Genomic DNA, 18495 nt, shown 5'->3' with positions numbered 1-18495 from the left:
ATGTTAGTGGAGCTAGTAAAAAGTACATTTTCAGGTAATAATTGCATTAAAGAATTTAAATATTGCATTTAATTTGTCTACTATTTAGCTCTTTTTCCCTCGTCATTACATCCACTAGCAAGGGTACTATTATGACCATTATCATACGTGTGTAATTAAGGAAGATTATAAATTAATCTATGATTGACTGTTGATTTTCTTGCTTCATGATTGAGTATATGTCTCATTTGTTTCTGTGCCACTACATAATTTCCTATATTAGCGGCATCCGTAAAGACCAATTTGCCCCCCTATGTCTCCAATTTGGCAACTCATTATCTTCAACGGCACTCTATAGCACACTGTGGTCAGGTTTTTTTTTTCTTTTCAAAATGTTATATTTTCTTAAAAACACTTCATTAACTATTTATTTTGTATTTATTTTACTGTTTTAGATTTATTAAATAAAAAATCAATTGATTCAGTTCCATGCACGAACAGGATAATAATGGCACGACTACTATTGCTAAAATAAGATGAAACATAGGAATTCAGTTTCTGTGTTCCTTTCTCTATCGACATGAACGTAAATAGTAGCATTGGGTTGGGTTGGGTTGTTTTTTGTTTCTAACCTTACTAATTTATGAAGAAATGGAACACAATGATCACAGCTATTTAATCTATAGGATATTTAATCAAAACGAATATGTTTATGGTATTACCCATTTGACAGTCAATAAAAACGACACTTACCTCATGCTTTTGGTTCGTTAAAAGTCGTGTCATCAGTCCTTATTTGAGAGTGGATTTCGTTTTCAATTTTACAAATCCCGAATGCATGCACTTTAAATTTTAATCTAATATTTCTACTACAGTTACGCTGAAACTGATTTTTTAAAAATAATAGTACTAGATTCATATGTCTAACAAATCATTTTCTTGTTGGGGGTGCTTGAGCTAAATCGAGCTTCGCCTCGAACATTTAGGGGGGATTTTAATTAAAATATGTATTCAGGGTAGTTTAAATTAATTAGAGTAACGGAGCCAAATTTTGATATATTTGAGCTAAAATTATACCAACACATGCTAATTTCTTAAATTTCAAATTAATCTTGGTCTCGTAAGCTTAATTGTATGGTTTGAATTGGGGTTGGACTTTCACGATTAGAGCGTCACTTGCCCATACTAAAATGGAACCGAACCTTGGAATTTACGGTCCAGTTCGAACCCAATGCGTTGGCGGAGGCGGACGTGAGGATGAGGCATGGTCTTAGACAAGGACGGAGCCAGGAATTCTATATGTGTGAGGCAAAAATATACTCACATAATAAAGACATTTTAATAAATTAAGAAGGAGCATAAATAAGGATATTTAAAAAAAATCTAAACTTAATTATTAAAAGAAGTATAAATTAATTTTTTTAGGTGGAGTATTTGCCCCTTGTGGAGGCCATGTACTTCGTCTTATACCGTTTTGGAGGTGGGAGATTGGGTGCAAGCTATGGTCCGACCTGGGCATGGAATCACACTATAACGCCCAATTTTTTAAGCTTTTATTTTATTTAACAATTTGATTTTTATTCATTTTTCATCTATAAATACAATTTTAAACCATCACAATTTGTTAGAGCCACTCAATTTGAAGAAGTTCTACATTGACATGAAGAAGTTCTACATTGACACGCTTATGTTCGTGAATAACAATTTCATGGCCATCTCCTGCAACATCTCATCAAGAAATTTAGTCATAGCTCATCCAAGGTATTTTAATTTGAAGTTAATACTATCACTATTAATGTTATTTTAAACATTTAAATTATACGATTTTCAAGATTTAATTAGTACTATAAATTTAATTATTCATTTTCATCTAACAGACAAATGCAATCGAAAAACATTTTAAAAGAAGAAATAAAAATAAGTCCTACTACTACATCCATCCACCAAAATTTGTCCAATTTTTTCATTTCCATTCGTCCCTCAAAATTTGTCCATTTCACTTTTACCATTTTTGGTAGTGGACCTCATATTCCACTCACTCATTCCTATTCGCATTTTATTATAAAACTAATATATAAGTAGGACACACAATCCACTAACTTTTTAACTCACTTTTCATTACATTTTTTAAAACTTGTGTCGGGTCAAAGTGAGATAAATTTTGGTGAACGGATTAGCATGAGTTTAAAGTTGTTGTGATATGTATGGTGATTTAATTTGAAATTGAATTGATTTGCTAAGTGCTAACTAACAACTAGTTTTCCTCGTGATTACTATATTGAGAAATTTAATAACCAACTTTAGGAAAGCTGCATTTAGTTGAAATGCTATAGAAATTTGTGCTGAAAAAGCTGGTGTGCTGATTTGGGATTAGATTAATGCAACAACTCTGACATCTTTTAAAAAGAAAACTTTGTCATTACTAGCTCCATTATTTTCTAGATGTTTTGAGGTATGAGATTTTCATGGAGTTTTCCCAGAATTAACGTGGGATTTTGGCAGCTTCTCTAAACTGTCCTTTTTTATAATCATAAAAAACCTTAGAAGACGCAAATGAGTTTCTCTAAAAATGAAAATTTAGTTGGGAGTTGGGACTTAATTTAATATCAAGGCTTCTGGCTAAAGTGGTCATCAATTTTTTCATTGCAAAAATTCAAAGTATGGAAATTTCATGAATTATTCGAAAATCCAAAAACAAAACTATCTCAAAAATAAAGATGGGGACAATGAAACAAATATGCAAGTTCACGAGGGTACCACCGGGAAACCTTGTGAACAAATTTATTGTCTAATAAATATTTGCAGAAGCTTTCTTGAATTGCTTCTGAAATCTGAACACACTTGTCTTAATGTATTCCATGCCAAACCCACACCAATTTACTATGCCATGCACATTCAACAACAAAATAGGGAAAAAGAAGAGAAATTGCTTGAATTTTTTTATTTTTGACCAAATTGCATAGGATTGTAATTATAGAGTATATATCATTGATAAATTTATGAACGCACATATTTTTTAGGACGACACACTATAACGGAAAGAAAAGCGAGTGTCCATAAATATTGATTGTGACAATGCACTTGAATTAAAGAAGCAAATGTCCACATCTTAAAAAAATCCAACATTCATCTTAAACACTAAACTTACAAGTAGTAACTAGACATTTTGAATAACTTCGTACTTTGCCCATTTGACTAAATACAGTTTAACGACATTGATTTTAAAAAGATAAACTATACCAAAATCGAGGTTTAAATTAAGTACATCATACTCGTTGAGTTTTGGGAAATTAAATTACGTTATTGACTTTAAAGTTTCTGAAAATTAAAACCCGGTCCCTGAATTTGTAACTTTTTCTCGCTAATATCCGTAATAATGAGAAACTTTTCTTCTGCAAATGAGAGATGCAAGTTCCAATGGAGATTCTCCACCTAATTCTGCTAACCCCTTTGATATTGTTGATGCAGCCAATAGTTGCACATGATGATCCTCTCTCCTATGCCCTTTTAAACCTAAAAAATGAAATTCTTGATCACTCCAACACCTTGAGTGACTGGTCTCTACCCTCTCAACCCCACCCTTCCCCCCCAAATCCATGCATGCTCATGGACTGGAATCAAATGCAACCACAACTCCACCAAAATCACCTCCTTAGACCTCTCTATGAAGAATCTCCGCGGCTCTCTATCAGGAAAGCACTTCAATCTCTTCTCCGATCTCATCGACCTCAACCTCAGCCACAACTCCTTCTCAGGCAAACTCCCACCTGGGATATCAACCTCAAAAGCCTGACATCATTAGACATAAGCAGGAACAATTTCTCTGGTGATTTCCCACCTGGGATTTCTAATCTCACCAATCTTGTTGTTCTTGATGCCTTCAGCAACAGCTTCTCAGGTGGCCTCCCTAGAGATGCTGCAAAACTTGATTCCCTCGAAATCTTGAATTTTGCTGGGAGTTACTTCAGTGGGCCAATCCCATCAGATTATGGCTCCTTCAAATCAATCCACTTCATTCATTTAGCTGGGAATTTTCTCAATGGAAACATACCTCCTGAGCTGGGGAAACTCCACACACTTTCTCATATGGAGATTGGCTACAATTTGTATGAAGGTGGGATTCCATGCCAGTTTGGGAATATGAGTGAGCTCACATATCTTGACATTGCAGATTGCAAAATTTCAGGACCAATCCCACCCCACCTCAGCAACCTCACCAAACTTGAATCTCTTTTCCTCTTCAGGAATCAGCTGAGTGGGAAGATTCCATGGGAGCTCAGCAGAATCTGGAACCTCAAAAGCTTGGATCTTTCAGACAATCTGCTATCCGGGCCAATCCCAGAGAGCTTCTCTGAGCTGGAAAACCTCAAATTGCTGAGCTTGATGTATAATGAGATGTCTGGCTCTGTTCCTGATGGCATTGCTAAGCTTCCACAGCTTGACACTCTCCTAATATGGAGCAATTACTTCACTGGCTCACTTCCTGAGGATTTAGGCAGGTTTTCAAAGCTGCAACATGTTGATGTTTCCACTAATATGCTTGTGGGAAACATTCCTGCTGGTATATGTGCTGGAGGAGCTGATGAAGCTGATTCTGTTTTCAAATAGTTTCACAGGAGGGCTGTCTCAGTCCCTCTCGAATTGTTCGTCTCTGGTTCGTCTTTGACTTGAAGACAACCGTTTTTCAGGTGAAATCTCTCTGCAGTTTGGGAATTTCCCTGATATTTCATATGTAGACCTGTCAAGGAATATGTTTGTAGGAGGGATTCCATCTGATATTGATCAAGCTTTTAGGCTTGAGTATTTCAATGTGTCCGGTAATCAAGAGCTAGGAGGTGTGATACCGACAAATTTATGGTCTTTGCCTGATTTGCAGAACCTTTCCATGGCTTCTTGTGGCATGTCTGGGAATATCCCTCCATTTGAGGGGTGTAAATCTGTTGTTGTCATTGAACTGGGAATGAACAATTTATCTGGAAATGTCAAAGGAAGTGTGTCTAATTGTAAGCAGCTTGTGCTTATGGATTTAGCTAACAATAATTTGAGTGGCTCAACCTGTGGAGCTTGCTACTCTCCCTGCTCTCACCCTACTAGACCTGTCATACAATGCTTTAACTGGTCCCATCCCGGACAAATTTGGGATCTCTTCGAGTTTGAGGCTTCTCAACTTATCCTACAATGATATCTCGGGTGCAATTCCTTCCAACAACACATTTAAGATGATGGATGAGAGCGCGTTTGTGGGAAATCCGAAGCTCTGTGGAGCACCCCTGAGACCATGCTCTCGTGGAAATGGGATCTCGAACGGGCTCCAGCTTGGGAGCAAAAGAGCTCAGAAGCTGGCTTGGGTTCTCATATTGAGTGCAGTGATTGCCTTGTTCATCATGGCTGCAGTTTTTGGGATAGTTTACTTGAGAAGAGGGAGTAAAGGTCAGTGGAAAGTGGTTGCTTTTGATGGGCTTCCTCAGCTTGCAGCAAAGGATGTTTTGAGGAGCTTTAACTGCGTTGCAACCACAGTTTTGCCAGACACGATCTGCAAAGTGGTTCTGCCCCCGGGGATCACTGTCTCAGCTAAGAAGATCGAGTGGGAGGCGAAGGATATGTTGCAGTATTTTACTAGAATCGGAGATATAAGGCAAGATAATTTGGTAAGATTGCTCGGGATATGCTACAGTAATCAGGTTGCTTATTTGTTGTATGACTACATACCTAGTGGAAACCTAGCAGAGAAGATTGGGATGAGCAGAGATTGGGAGACTAAGTGCAGGATAATCCATGGAGTTGCAAAGGCTTTATGCTTCCTTCATCATGACTGCTTTCCGGATATCCCGCATGGGAATCTCAAGGCAAGAAACGTGCTTCTCGATGAACATATGGAGCCCCATTTGTCCGAGTATGGACTCAGTTCAATAGTTGAATCACCAGAAAATCCTCTACCAGCAAAGATTAGAATGGAGATCACAGGTATATTTTCATACTTATATATAACTCCTTTTCTGATTGCATAATGGTCCTTAATTGCTTATATAGTTCTATAAAACTCATTTTAATCCTACTACATATCTGTTTCAAGCAATGTTCATTTGACATTGAATAAAGCATATATGCTTATTATGGATTGTTAATACTTGGGAATTTGAGTATCAAGTGTGAAATGCCTAAAGCATCAAAATGTTGTGACACAGGTGGTTTCAGAACATCGATAAAGGATGAACTCGACATGGATGTGTACAACTTCGGAGAGCTCATTCTTGAGGTGTTAACAAATGGCAGAGTGGGGAATGCATCACAGAGCCTTCAAAGGGAGGATCTGATTAGGCAAGTTGGAGATGACAACGGCATTGTTCCCTCCTCGTCGTTGCACGAGGGCATGAAGTCAGCCATTGAGGCTGCGCTGCTCTGCACAAGGAGTAGGTCATCTGATAGGCCTACCATGCAAGATGCACTGAAGCTTTTGCCAGGGCCAGAGAGCAGAAGGCACTGCTAGATTTTGCCGTATGCAGCTTTCGACTTGTAAACAGAGTTGATTTCTGCTGTTTTTGCTTCGTTGATTAGTGCTGCATGGGTCTAGAACATCTGCTGTTTTGTAATAGACAAAAGTAAGGGCTTTTTTTTATGATTTCAGATTGTAAAATCCTTGGCTGGCTTTGGGGTGTTGAATGTAAATGGTGTGTCTATGTAAGGAGAAGAAGATGTTTTTTTGCAGTGTTTCTGACAACTGTAACATTGATATGTAAATGCAACTTAGTTCATATTGTAGAACATACATACATCTAATAATTAGTCTTTCATTGTGTAAAATAAGTATATATGTTGTAGAAGTTGTATTGAATTATTGTTTTATTTACATAAATAAGATAAGATAATCCTTTACAATTAGTGGTAACATTTACCAACACAAACTAAAACAAAACCGACTTTTTGGATAGTTAAACTGTCACGCTCAATGAATTCATTCATATAATCACTGATGCAATTATGCTACTGAACTGATCAGACTTCAAATACCTGAAACCTACAGATTTATTTCTTGAAAAATTTTGCATCCCTCTAACATGGAGTGGCGAAAATAAAAACTTGGAGAAATTCATTTAATACTACAACGGACGTAAGTGATCAAATAAGCATTTGACACAAAATCTATGGTACATTGAAAAGTAAAGCTTGCGTGTAGATTTCAAGGAATCGATAATTCGTACACGAACGATACCTAATGATTTTAATAAAACTGTTAAGTTCTGTAATGGCCAAGGATTCTTTGAATAAGCACAATTATATGCTTAAACACCACCAGAACCTTAATTGCGATAGAATGCAATGAAAACAAATCAAAACTCTTGAAATTCAAATTTCATTACAAGCAAGCGTGTAAAAGCAAATTCGAGATAATGCAAATAGGAAATGGCAGAAAACCAGAACTAATATCATAACCATTCCTCGTCAATTGGAATGCCAAAATAGAGTAAGAAACAGTAATGATCCATAATTTCAAACTTTCGTCTTAATCAAAAAAACCTATTGTCTCAGGAGATAGGCTATAGTCAATAAATGAAGCAACAAACCTAAAACCCATTATAGCATAAAGAAAGGGAAAAACTTCCCAAGCAGCACCTCAAAACCCTAGCTTGGTACGGCGCCAATGCCTGCGCTTCGCGTTGTACCTACAAAAACAAGATCGACCCTGAATTAAACCTAAAATTCATTTTTTTTTTCAAAATAACTGAAAGAAAAGCAAAAGCAAAGTACCGGATGGTATTGTCTGTGCGCATACGGATCCAGTAAGGAATCGGCCTGTTTTGCCTCTGCTTCTTAGCCAGCTTCTTCTTAATCATGAATGTCTTGTGCGACGGCTGTTAACAATTTCATTAAGTCAATTATACAAGGAAGGAAAGAGTGAAACAAGAAACACAAAGTCAAAATCATGGAGAAGAAGCAGAGAGAAGGGTCACCATTTTCGCTTGAGGAGATTGAGCTGTGGACGAAAACCCTAGAATGGTGAAAGAGGGATTTTGTTTAAATATGAGCACATTGTGGTCGTGGGCTGAATTATTTATGGCCCATTTAACTATGGGCCTTCGTACGACTAAATAAAAATAGATGAGATCCTTTACTCCGCACGTGGTCGTCACGTGCTCCACTCTTTCCCGCCATTTCATTCCCGCCAAAAGAGCCATCTTCTTCTCCCACACTCCTCAAACCCTCGGCTTCTATTCACAACCCGCGCATTTCCCACACACACTCGCCGAGAGAGAGAGAGAGAGATGTCTGGTTGGGACGAAGGAGGAGTGTACTACAGCGATCAGGCGCAATTCCCCCATGGCGGAGGCGACCAGGCGGACACCGCCAACCGCCACCAAGCGCTCCAGAAATTCAAGGAATTCATAAGAAATTTCCAGCACAAGAGCCAGCCCAACGTCTTCCCATACAGAGAGGCCCTTTTGTCCAACCCCCGATTCCTGCTTGTCGATCTCGCCGACCTCATATCCTACGATCCCGACCAAATCCTTCCCCAATTCCTCCGTCAGAACCCCGCCGACTATCTCCCGCTGGTAAGTTAATTAACGCTTACTCATGGATGGTGAAATCGCTTTTAGTTCGTGTATTGTTGTAATTTCACCTAATGCACATATGAATCGTCATTTTGTTTGTGTCAGAGAATTGAAATTTTTATTTGTTTCAAGGATACATTTATGGATATAAGGCATTCCCGTTTTAATCCAATTAAGGGATATCGGAAATTCAGTATGTCTTACATGGAAAAGAATTTTCATTAACCAAAGATGAATGTGAAACTTTGTTCCTCTTACTACACAGTAGCATCAACTTTGAGATTGCATCTGCATATTGTGGACTGACTTATTGAACTCTCTTTTGCTGTATGGAAAACAAACCAGTTTGAAAATGCAGCAGCAGAGGTTCTCGCAGGTCTCAGAACTAGGGTTCAAGGAGAGACTGGAGAAATGGAGGAGCCGGTTCCAGGGGAAGTGCAAGTGCTGTTGAAGTCAGAACAGGATCCTGTATCAATGCGATCACTGGGGGTTAGTTGATCGCCTCAAGCTACCTTTTTTGTGTCTAAGTGGGTTCATGTTGCATTCATGATACCTTGTATATAATGTTCAATGTACTCATACTTATCCTGGTAAAAATACTTACAGGCGCAGTATATTTCAAAACTAGTAAAGATTTCTGGGATTGTTATAGCTGCCTCAAGGACTAAGGCAAAAGCTACATATGTGACACTCTTATGTAAGAATTGCAAGAATGTGAAGCTTGTTCCATGTCGTCCAGGGCTTGGTGGAGCAATTGTCCCGCGATCTTGTGATCATGCTCCTCAGGTATTTCTCATACACTTTCTGGGTTTTATTCTTTCGATTAATTTCATGTTAATGTCTTACACTTTTCTAGCCTGGAGAAGAGCCATGTCCAATTGATCCCTGGCTTGTGGTTCCTGATAAAAGTAAGTATGTGGATCAACAGACACTAAAGTTGCAGGAGAATCCCGAGGTGAGTAATTACTTCAGGAATTAATAATGCTTTATTTCTATGATGGTTCCAGAAGTTTTATTCTTGTCTAACTCACATCTTTTACTCTTGAAATTGAAGGATGTCCCCACTGGAGAGTTGCCAAGGAACATGCTTCTATCTGTAGATCGCCATCTTGTGCAAACAATTGTTCCTGGAACAAGATTGACGATCATGGGGATATACAGTGTCTTTCAAGCTGCCAACTCATCAGCTTCGTAAGGATTTGCAAATATGCTTTAAGAATTTAACTAGCCCGGTCAATTGTTAATCAATTTAATTGAATTGTTTGAGCAGTCATAAAGGAGCAGTAGCAGTAAGGCAGCCCTATATTCGGGTTGTTGGATTAGAGGAAACTTCTGAGGCTAGTTCTCGAGGGCCTACCAACTTCACCAGAGATGAGGTAATGCCTGGGGTTTTCATGGCTCTAAAAAAATTAAACATCAATCTCGAATGGAAACTATTTTTAACATTGACCATGGTATGGTCTCATGCTAACTCTCTGTACCTCTCTCAGATTGAAGAATTCAAAAAATTTGCATCAGAGGCTAATGCATATGAAGAAATATGCTCCAAGATCGCCCCGTCAATATTTGGCCATGTAGACGTGAAAAAGGCTGTTGCCTGCCTTTTGTTTGGAGGTTCAAGAAAGGTATTGTATTAGTTTTTTTATTATTACTATTTGTTTTACTTTATTTGTTTAATTACTTGAAAAGGCTACCTTTGAAATTGCAGACTTTGCCTGATGGTGTAAGATTAAGAGGTGATATCAATGTGTTGCTCTTGGGGGATCCATCCACTGCCAAGTCGCAGGTTGGTCTAGATTTTTTATTTTGAGTGGTGTAACAATTGCATTTCATGCTTAATAATTATCCTCTTTATGTGCTGTGCAAACTTACCTATATATGCTGAGATCTAAAGATTACAAAGTGATCTTTGTTGCTTCAAATAACACCGTAAAATTATTTCTGAGTTTTGTCTTACTCCATTGTAGTTTCTCAAGTTTGTTGAGAAGACTGCTCCAATAGCTGTTTATACTTCTGGAAAAGGCTCATCTGCTGCTGGTCTGACTGCTTCTGTAATTCGAGATAATAGCACTGTAAGTTTGCAGCTCCTAATGTTTATGCAGGGACATAGATAAATGTCCTCTATACTTTTTATCATAAAATTTGAATCATTTTGTCATGGCTCGGCCCTCTTTGATACAGAGGGAGTTTTATCTAGAAGGAGGTGCCATGGTCCTAGCAGATGGGGGAGTTGTTTGCATAGATGAATTTGATAAAATGAGATCAGAAGACAGGTGAGATTTGTTTGACTTAGAATCACATACTGCTTTCCTGATTCCACTTACCAGTAGAGGCTCAAACTATTGATCTGTTTAGGGTTGCCATTCATGAAGCTATGGAACAGCAAACTATATCCATTGCTAAAGCTGGAATAACAACGGTACTCAACTCAAGGACCTCTGTGCTTGCTGCAGCCAATCCTCCATCTGGGCGTTATGATGACCTTAAGGTTAGTTTTTGTCAATTGTTTGTTTATTCTTTCATCATTTCCATTTTAGGGCTTGTGATGTAACTGGAGAAACTAACAGACCTTATTTTTCAGACTGCACAAGACAACATTGATTTACAGACAACAATTCTTTCAAGATTTGATTTGATTTTTATCGTAAAAGATATCAGAATGTATGCCCAAGACAAGGTACAAAATTACTGATTGACTTAGCATATTTCCCACATCCTGTTCTACTTGAAAAAAAATCATACATCAAATATATATGCTCCTATTTGGGATTTCTGATATATGTAATTAAATGGATGGTACTTTAAAATATTTTTACTGAATAGTAAAGACGGATTGTTACTAAGAATGTTAAACCAGAGGTCAGTCTGACACAGTTAAATGATAGTATAATGCAAAACTTCAAGAGACGTTATACATTTGCAGAATATTGCCAGCCACATCATCAAAATTCATGCATCAGCTGATGGAACCATGAGCGACGCAAGGACTTCCAAAGAAGACAACTGGCTGAAAAGGTTTGATTCAAGATAAATTGTAATTTGTATCTATCTTGATGGTTTTTTAACTGATATTCATCATCTGGAGTTAATAAATTTCTGAAACAGGTATATAAACTATTGTCGGACTGAATGTCGTCCTCGCCTATCAGAGTCTGCAGCATCCAGATTGCAAGAGAGCTACGTGAAAATCAGACAGGTAGGTGACACACTGGTCTTAAATCTTAAAGATGCAATCATATTCTATGATCTATCGTGACTGGTTTGGGCCACTTGTGTACTTTGATGGCTCGTGACTGGTTTTGGGCCACTTCTATTGTACTTTTATGCAGGGGCGTATCTAGCCTTTGTCTAGATGGGGCAATTGCCCCTCCTCACCCCCACAAATCCTTCTATATTTTGGTATAAATTTCCAATTATATATCAACTTCTTCACTAAATGCCCCCTATTTAAAATTCATAAAATTACCCTGGATATAATTTTGCCCCCTGTGGCACGATTTTCTGGCTATGCCTCTGCTTTTATGGTTCTGCATATGGTACAAACTATGTGATATAAGTTTCTCTTTGTGTACTTTTACGTTGCAGGATATGAGAAAGCAAGCAAATGAAACTGGTGAGGCTACTGTGATTCCAATTACAGTAAGGCAGTTGGAAGCTATAGTGAGGTTAAGTGAAGCACTTGCCAAAATGACTCTGTAAGTGACTCTCTATTTCATGCTCCACTTTAATCTGTATAATCGTAATCTATAGTTGCAAAGATGATACCAAGTATACAAAGATGATAATATCAATGTTTGCTATAGAAGTACTTGGTGGTATTGCAAATTGCCAGAGTATTGTATGCATGTACACATTTGATATTTGGAGTAGAATTAAAACAGCCGTTGCTGAATCTTCTCTCTGACGCTTAGGTCTCACGTTGCAAATGACAACCATGTCCTAGAAGCCATCAGGCTTTTCAACAACTCTACAATGGATGCTGCACGTTCTGGGTTAAATCAACATATAAACCTTACTCCTGAGATGGCAAATGAGATAAAGGTAAGATACAATTTGCCTTGCCTTAACCAAAATGCATCTTCAAAACTACACTTTTCTAACTCTTTTAAAATGGCAGCAAGCGGAAACCCAGATCAAGAGACGGATGGGAATTGGAAGCCATATATCAGAGAGGCGGTTGATTGATGAGCTTTCTAGAATGGGCTTGAATGAATCCATTGTAGGGTCAAAAGCCTTTATACTAGTTACAATAAGTTTAGTAATCGACATGTGATATATCTGACATCTCCTTGAACCTGGGGTGGTGTGCGTGCGTGTTTGTTACAGGTTAGAAGAGCGCTGCTGATTATGCATCAAAGAGAAGAAGTAGAATACAAACGAGAAAGACGAGTGATTGTCCGTAAAGCTTGAAGTCATAGCAAGGTAGAACTCCCGCAGCTCAATCTCCATTGTAGAAGAATGTTTGTTGTAAGATGCAGAGAAAGAGTGCCTCGTCAGGAGAGATATCTTTGTCAATTTATCATTTGAGCACTGTATATTTACAACTAATTATATCGATGCGGTTTACTACTTCCACAAGGGTTTTAATCTTAATGCTCTAGATATATCAAATGATTCAAATTTTATCCTTGATAGATCTATGCATCTGGCATTAGATCGATAGCAAAATAGTACTAATAAAATAACGATAAAGTAGCGTAGCACGATTTTTCGGATTCCGCCAAAGGCGGATTCAGTACATCTGCCATAAGATCGATATCAACGGGTCGTAGTGTAGTTGGCAGCGTGAAACTGTGGTGACTTTGAGGTCACGGGTTCAAACCCCACCACCTACTGTGAGACTTTCGGGTTTAATCCACAAACCCAGTTGAGCAAGATTAGTCGGATTTCGCTAAAGATGTATTTGGTACACATGTGGTCAAACCAAAAAAGAAAAATATTAACGAAAAAGTATAAAACAACAAGTTAGCATTTTCCTGGATTCTGTCATTTCTCTCAAAATTGTCAACTGTCGTAATAAAAAGTTATTATTTTTATAAGGTACTCAAAAGAAATATGGTAGTGATGAAAAAGTAATTAAATATAAGAGTTCGGTTAGATTGAGATTTTTTTAACTTAATTGAGAATTGAGATGCATTTTCAGTCACTTATCCACAATATTTTTGAAATGTCTACTGCAAGTAGATTATGTCAATTCAGGGGTATTATCGTCAATAGCCTGCACATCAAATGTCAACAACTTATAGTTGAAATTATATGTGTATAGTTGACATGAATTGTATATGTAGTTGACATTATATATGTGTAGTTGACATGAATTGTATATGTAGTTGACATGGATTGTACACATAGGTGGTATTCGGTTTCCAAAATAAAATAATACAAAGATACAATTTAGGATTGAGTCATGAGATTATTTTAGTCATAGGAGGTTTGCTAAGACTAATTATCCCATGATTATCCATCTAGGATTGAGTTGTGGGGTTGAATCTCATGAACCAAACACACTACAAATTTAATCTCGGATTCAATCTTGCAAATCGAACACCCCCATAGTTGACATTATATGTGTGTAGTTGACATGAATTGTATATTTAGTTGAAAAAAAAATTTAAAAAAAAATAATTTTTTTTTTAAAAAGTATTTATTGAATAAAATGTACCATGAAATTACCATTATACTATTTCATAATTAATTAATCTAAAAATATTTTCCATGTGGTAAATTGTGGACCACTCATTTAATAAAAATGAGTGGCTGATAATGCATCTCAATTTTCAATTAGGCTAAAAAATCTCAATTAATCACAACCCTATAATTAAATAACTAAACATAGAGGTCGTTTTTGGATAATAGTTAGGTTATTTTTTGGATCGATTTAATTCACAAAATCATTTTTAGATCGTTTCAACTCATATCACTCGTTTGAACGTATGGACTATAATGATTTTAAAATACTCTCTCATCTCCAATACTCCATGTTCTTATTCTCATCCTTTCATTTCTGATCTCTAAGTCACTATCCATAATATACTTGAGTACGTAATAATAAATACTCCAATAGTAGCAAGAACTTATAAATTTCCATTAGTAGAACTTCAAGAAAATAGGAAGTAACCTAAGTTGGCCTCAATCAACAAATATATGACAAATTTCAATTAGTAAAGTTTTTAAAAAAATATCTAGGGTTCGACGATAATACTACACAATATCCCAAAATTTATAAAAGTATTTCGAAATTATCCGTACAATGGATACTACTATACATGTACAGAACCAGCAACTAAGATTCAAATTTTTAGACTAATGTTAATGAGGAATGGTGGGAGTGTGAAAAGTGAAAACTACAACAAAGTTTAGTAGTAAAAAGAAAGCAGCATCAACCAGCTTTAGATGTTCTTGCTACTGGTGGTAACACAACCAAACCAAGATCACCTGGATATGGCGTCCACAACCCTAACCCCCCTTTGCTCTCTATCAACTCAGGGTGTTTTCTCAACTCCGCCATACTCTTAGCCCACTCTATTTTGGACGAATGCTCGCGAATGTGCGGGTGCAACACAAAGATTGAGTTGTATTCACAGTTGGGGAACATAAAGAATTTGAACATACCACCTAACCTATAGACTACGTATCCAAAGCTTAGCTGATCTCTTGGCGTAAATTGGTGGACCTCGTTGAACCACAAACAACTAGCCAGATTGCTCAGTGCAGTGTGTTCACGTATGATGATCGCTCCTTCAGGCACGTCTGCATTCAACTAAAGCATTTAGCAAATTCATGGAGGGTATGTGCAAGTAGAAAGTGAACATCTCTTAACAAATGATGTGACTTTTAGCTTCCTTACCACTCCAGGTGTCTTTCTGTGGATTCCAAGGCTCCATTCCTTCATACCGGTATATTTTCATATGCAGATCAATGAGAGGGCGAGCATATCGTTTCCTTCTTTTGTTCGAATCAGCCTCTTCATATATACTTCGGTGATGCTTATGTTGAGCAATAGCAAATGTGTGCTTCCCACGCCATAAATATCTGTAAGTAAACAAATAAGTTGGGTTTACACAGTGAACAAGACCCAAGGTTCCCAATTATCATGTGAAAATAGAAGCATCAAATTAACAATATACATAAAAGTTTAGCCTTAACATGCCTAGCTAATAAGCAGTCTTGTTCAAGATATCATGATAGAATACTGTCACACCTCTCTAGTAGAAGCAATGGGTCAACTATGAGCTCCATTTTACCATCAATCCAGATGCTGTACTCTGCTTGCGGGAACAGCCTGTGAGTTAATATCTTGGGAACTTTCCCGTTTCTTCTAGGTTCATCGTAGGGCTGGTTCTTAAGGAGAATCAGGCGCCAGATACCCACCCATTCTCCCCAATCACTATCCACTCTGACACTGGCATTATTTTTTATAAACTCAAGGGACACTTCATCAACCACCATAAGAAAACAAAATAAAGTCTGTGACCGTTTACTAATGTTGGTTGGCTGATGAGGCATATCATAAGCATCAAAAATTCCAGTTGCAACAACAAATTTACATTTCTTCACATATTCAGCATCTTTTGGATCCATTTCTTCTCCTCCACCTTTCATAAATCCACAATGGACCTGAAGGTACCACAGAACGATATTTATTAGCGTGAGATAAGTTAACGTAGCTGCTAGCCGATGGTATATGACTATGCCTAAAAATTAGATTATTTGCGAAATATACTTTGTTCACCATATACTCAGCGTTTGTGCTATCAGATAACCTAAACAAAGAAAAAATTTAAAAATAAAAACCTCCCGATCTAGCACAATAGGAGAACAAATGTTTCATAAATGTCGAAATGCAACAGAATTTTATAAGACACTGTAATTCTAATACCAGAAAACTCTCAGGAAAGGCAATTGCAATGTCTTACAGTAAGCTTCCGATACAAGAAAGGCAAGGACAAGCATCGGTTGAGAGGATTAAGAGATTGTTTAGAGATATCAATCATCTTTTTCACTCTACGGCTCTATACAGGATACCTAGCAATCTAACTAAAAAATTTCATGTATATTGTAGAAAATTATCAAAACACTTTCCGTCAGTAGCAATAAGCAGGCAGATATATGTTAACAAAAAAAAGGTAACTTATACACCTCCATAGTTGGCTTGATCTTGAAGCTTTCATCTCTTTGCTGCCAAGTCTGATGCCCACCAAATAGAGGAGTAGATTGTGTTCCATTAATAGCAGTTCTGTAGAGAGGAGAAGATTTTGACCTGTCATTTATAGGACTATCTTCCATGATATAGGATAGTCTCCGGACAAGCTTTTCAGGCGACCTTTTCTTTGGAATGACTATTTTATTGGGGTCACCAGCAACAGGGATAGGACAACCTTATATATGCGAGAAGCAAATTGCTCAAAGTCAATCGATTGCATATAAGAGGACAAGGATATTAGCATAAAATTCTCCATAAACTTACGATGCGGTGGTGTCACCATCCCCATTGTACTTAACATGCCATATACCTTGCTGTCTTTGTTACAAAGAGCTGCAGTCGAATTTGAACAAAGTTAGAAATCAGTTGTTGTTAGGGATTGAAAAATAATAGACCTCTTCAAAACAATAACAACATATCAATGATATTAAATGTAGCAAACAACTACATAACAGCCTTTATAAAATTTCAAGTGCACAAAATTAACAATGCAACTACTCGTCACAATTTGAAGCACCGCAAATCCTCACCCCTTCCCTACAGAAGCATTACAACACTGCTTTTTTCTTTGGGGAGAGGGGGGAGCCTCTACTTTCTATTCACTTTATCATGCTTTTTGTAGGCGAATGTAGGGGAAATACTACTCTACATACGCAGTTCAGGAATTCAACCCTCAGTTATGAGCCCCTCAAGCACCAGTGGCGCATGCTATAGTGTCACTTAGATCAACCCTTAAATAACAGGTTACCATCAGGAAATGAATTCTGAGTTGATTCATAAATCCTTTCCCGGTCACTGTAGAATGAGCAGAAGCACAATCTCACCAAGCTATGGTCAAGCCTTGAACTGATCCAAGTCTAAACTCATTCTTCAGTTTATTAAAACAACAATCATTTTCCCCTAAAAACTTATAGCGCAGCACATTGCAGCAATAGATTAACTATAAAACCATAGGCAGTAATTATACGGAGTTCAATACTCCACAGTTTAAGCATACTAACTTTTTGACAACAAAAAAAAACTTTTTTCAAATTGATCGATGCATCAAAATACAGCCAGCATTTGCGATGCATAAAAAATGACAACTCACCGGAAAAAAACGCAACAGAGGATTGGCAAGACCAAATATGAAAGCACAAAACAGTGAGAATTATCAGCATCCAAATAATTCCTCCCGTCAGAAGCAACCGAAAGAAACCCATTTTCCAAGTGAGCCTCATTGTGTATTCTGGCGATAGTTTCTCGGTGTACAATAATCCTCTACCATCTGCATTCACAAAATATCTCTACAAAACCCTAACCCCAAACAAAAATTGAACCAAACACTAAAATGTTGAGAATTTATGCATACCTTTAGTGAGCAGGTGCTGATTTCTTCTGGTAGCCCGTGAAGAAACGGAGCGAACCAAATCATTTTCCATGACTTGAAAGCCTCAATTTGGCTGGGCTATGCTTATTTATTCACATAAATTATTCAATTACGATCAAGGGGAAAAGTTGATGGAATCACAAAGATCTGATTTTTATCACTGCTTCATTTGTTCCCTTAAATGGTATCGGCACATGTACAGCGTAGCTAGATCTGCTCTCTGTATAATTTATTTTTATTTATTCATTCATTTATCCTACAAATTGTATGCTTTAGATTATACCACCATTTTTAAATCACGTTCCTAGGTAAAGTATGATGTGAATGATGAAATAATGAGTGACTAAGATTATAAATTATGGCAGAAAGCGTTTTTAAAAATAAAGAATTATATA

General features: G+C 37.2%; 3 protein-coding genes and 1 pseudogene across 3 annotated transcripts; 2 read left to right on the top strand and 2 right to left on the bottom strand.

Annotated features, from left to right (window-relative positions):
- The first annotated feature begins 3396 nt into the window (after positions 1-3396).
- Positions 3397-6811, top strand: LOC125195073 (annotated as a pseudogene).
- Positions 6812-7381: 570 nt separating this feature from the next.
- LOC125195829 (60S ribosomal protein L39-3) lies at positions 7382-8025 on the bottom strand. Its single transcript, XM_048094082.1, has 3 exons — positions 7929-8025; positions 7726-7829; positions 7382-7640 (listed from the first exon to the last, which is right to left on the bottom strand). Exons 1-3 carry the CDS (start codon positions 7929-7931, stop codon positions 7592-7594), a joined length of 156 nt encoding a protein of 51 aa, XP_047950039.1. The 5' UTR covers positions 7932-8025; the 3' UTR covers positions 7382-7591.
- Positions 8026-8240: 215 nt separating this feature from the next.
- LOC125195828 (DNA replication licensing factor MCM5-like) lies at positions 8241-13099 on the top strand. Its single transcript, XM_048094081.1, has 18 exons — positions 8241-8528; positions 8874-9017; positions 9135-9314; positions 9385-9483; positions 9583-9719; positions 9799-9904; positions 10019-10153; positions 10237-10314; positions 10496-10600; positions 10710-10801; positions 10884-11016; positions 11110-11205; positions 11452-11543; positions 11634-11724; positions 12114-12223; positions 12440-12569; positions 12646-12747; positions 12855-13099. The coding sequence occupies exons 1-18, from the start codon at positions 8241-8243 to the stop codon at positions 12936-12938; spliced, it is 2202 nt and encodes a 733-aa protein (XP_047950038.1). The 3' UTR covers positions 12939-13099.
- Positions 13100-14727: 1628 nt separating this feature from the next.
- On the bottom strand, positions 14728-18319 carry LOC125197522 (probable hexosyltransferase MUCI70). Its single transcript, XM_048096276.1, has 7 exons — positions 18083-18319; positions 17822-17998; positions 16996-17064; positions 16668-16906; positions 15730-16145; positions 15376-15560; positions 14728-15278 (listed from the first exon to the last, which is right to left on the bottom strand). Exons 1-7 carry the CDS (start codon positions 18150-18152, stop codon positions 14908-14910), a joined length of 1527 nt encoding a protein of 508 aa, XP_047952233.1. The 5' UTR covers positions 18153-18319; the 3' UTR covers positions 14728-14907.
- Between the last annotated feature and the right edge of the window lie 176 nt (positions 18320-18495).

This window comes from Salvia hispanica, chromosome 6, assembly GCF_023119035.1.
Source record: "Salvia hispanica cultivar TCC Black 2014 chromosome 6, UniMelb_Shisp_WGS_1.0, whole genome shotgun sequence".
In the NCBI taxonomy this organism is placed as follows: domain Eukaryota; kingdom Viridiplantae; phylum Streptophyta; class Magnoliopsida; order Lamiales; family Lamiaceae; genus Salvia; species Salvia hispanica.
The sequence above is the reverse complement of the archived record's forward strand: the minus strand, read 5'-3'. Positions and strand labels throughout refer to the sequence as shown.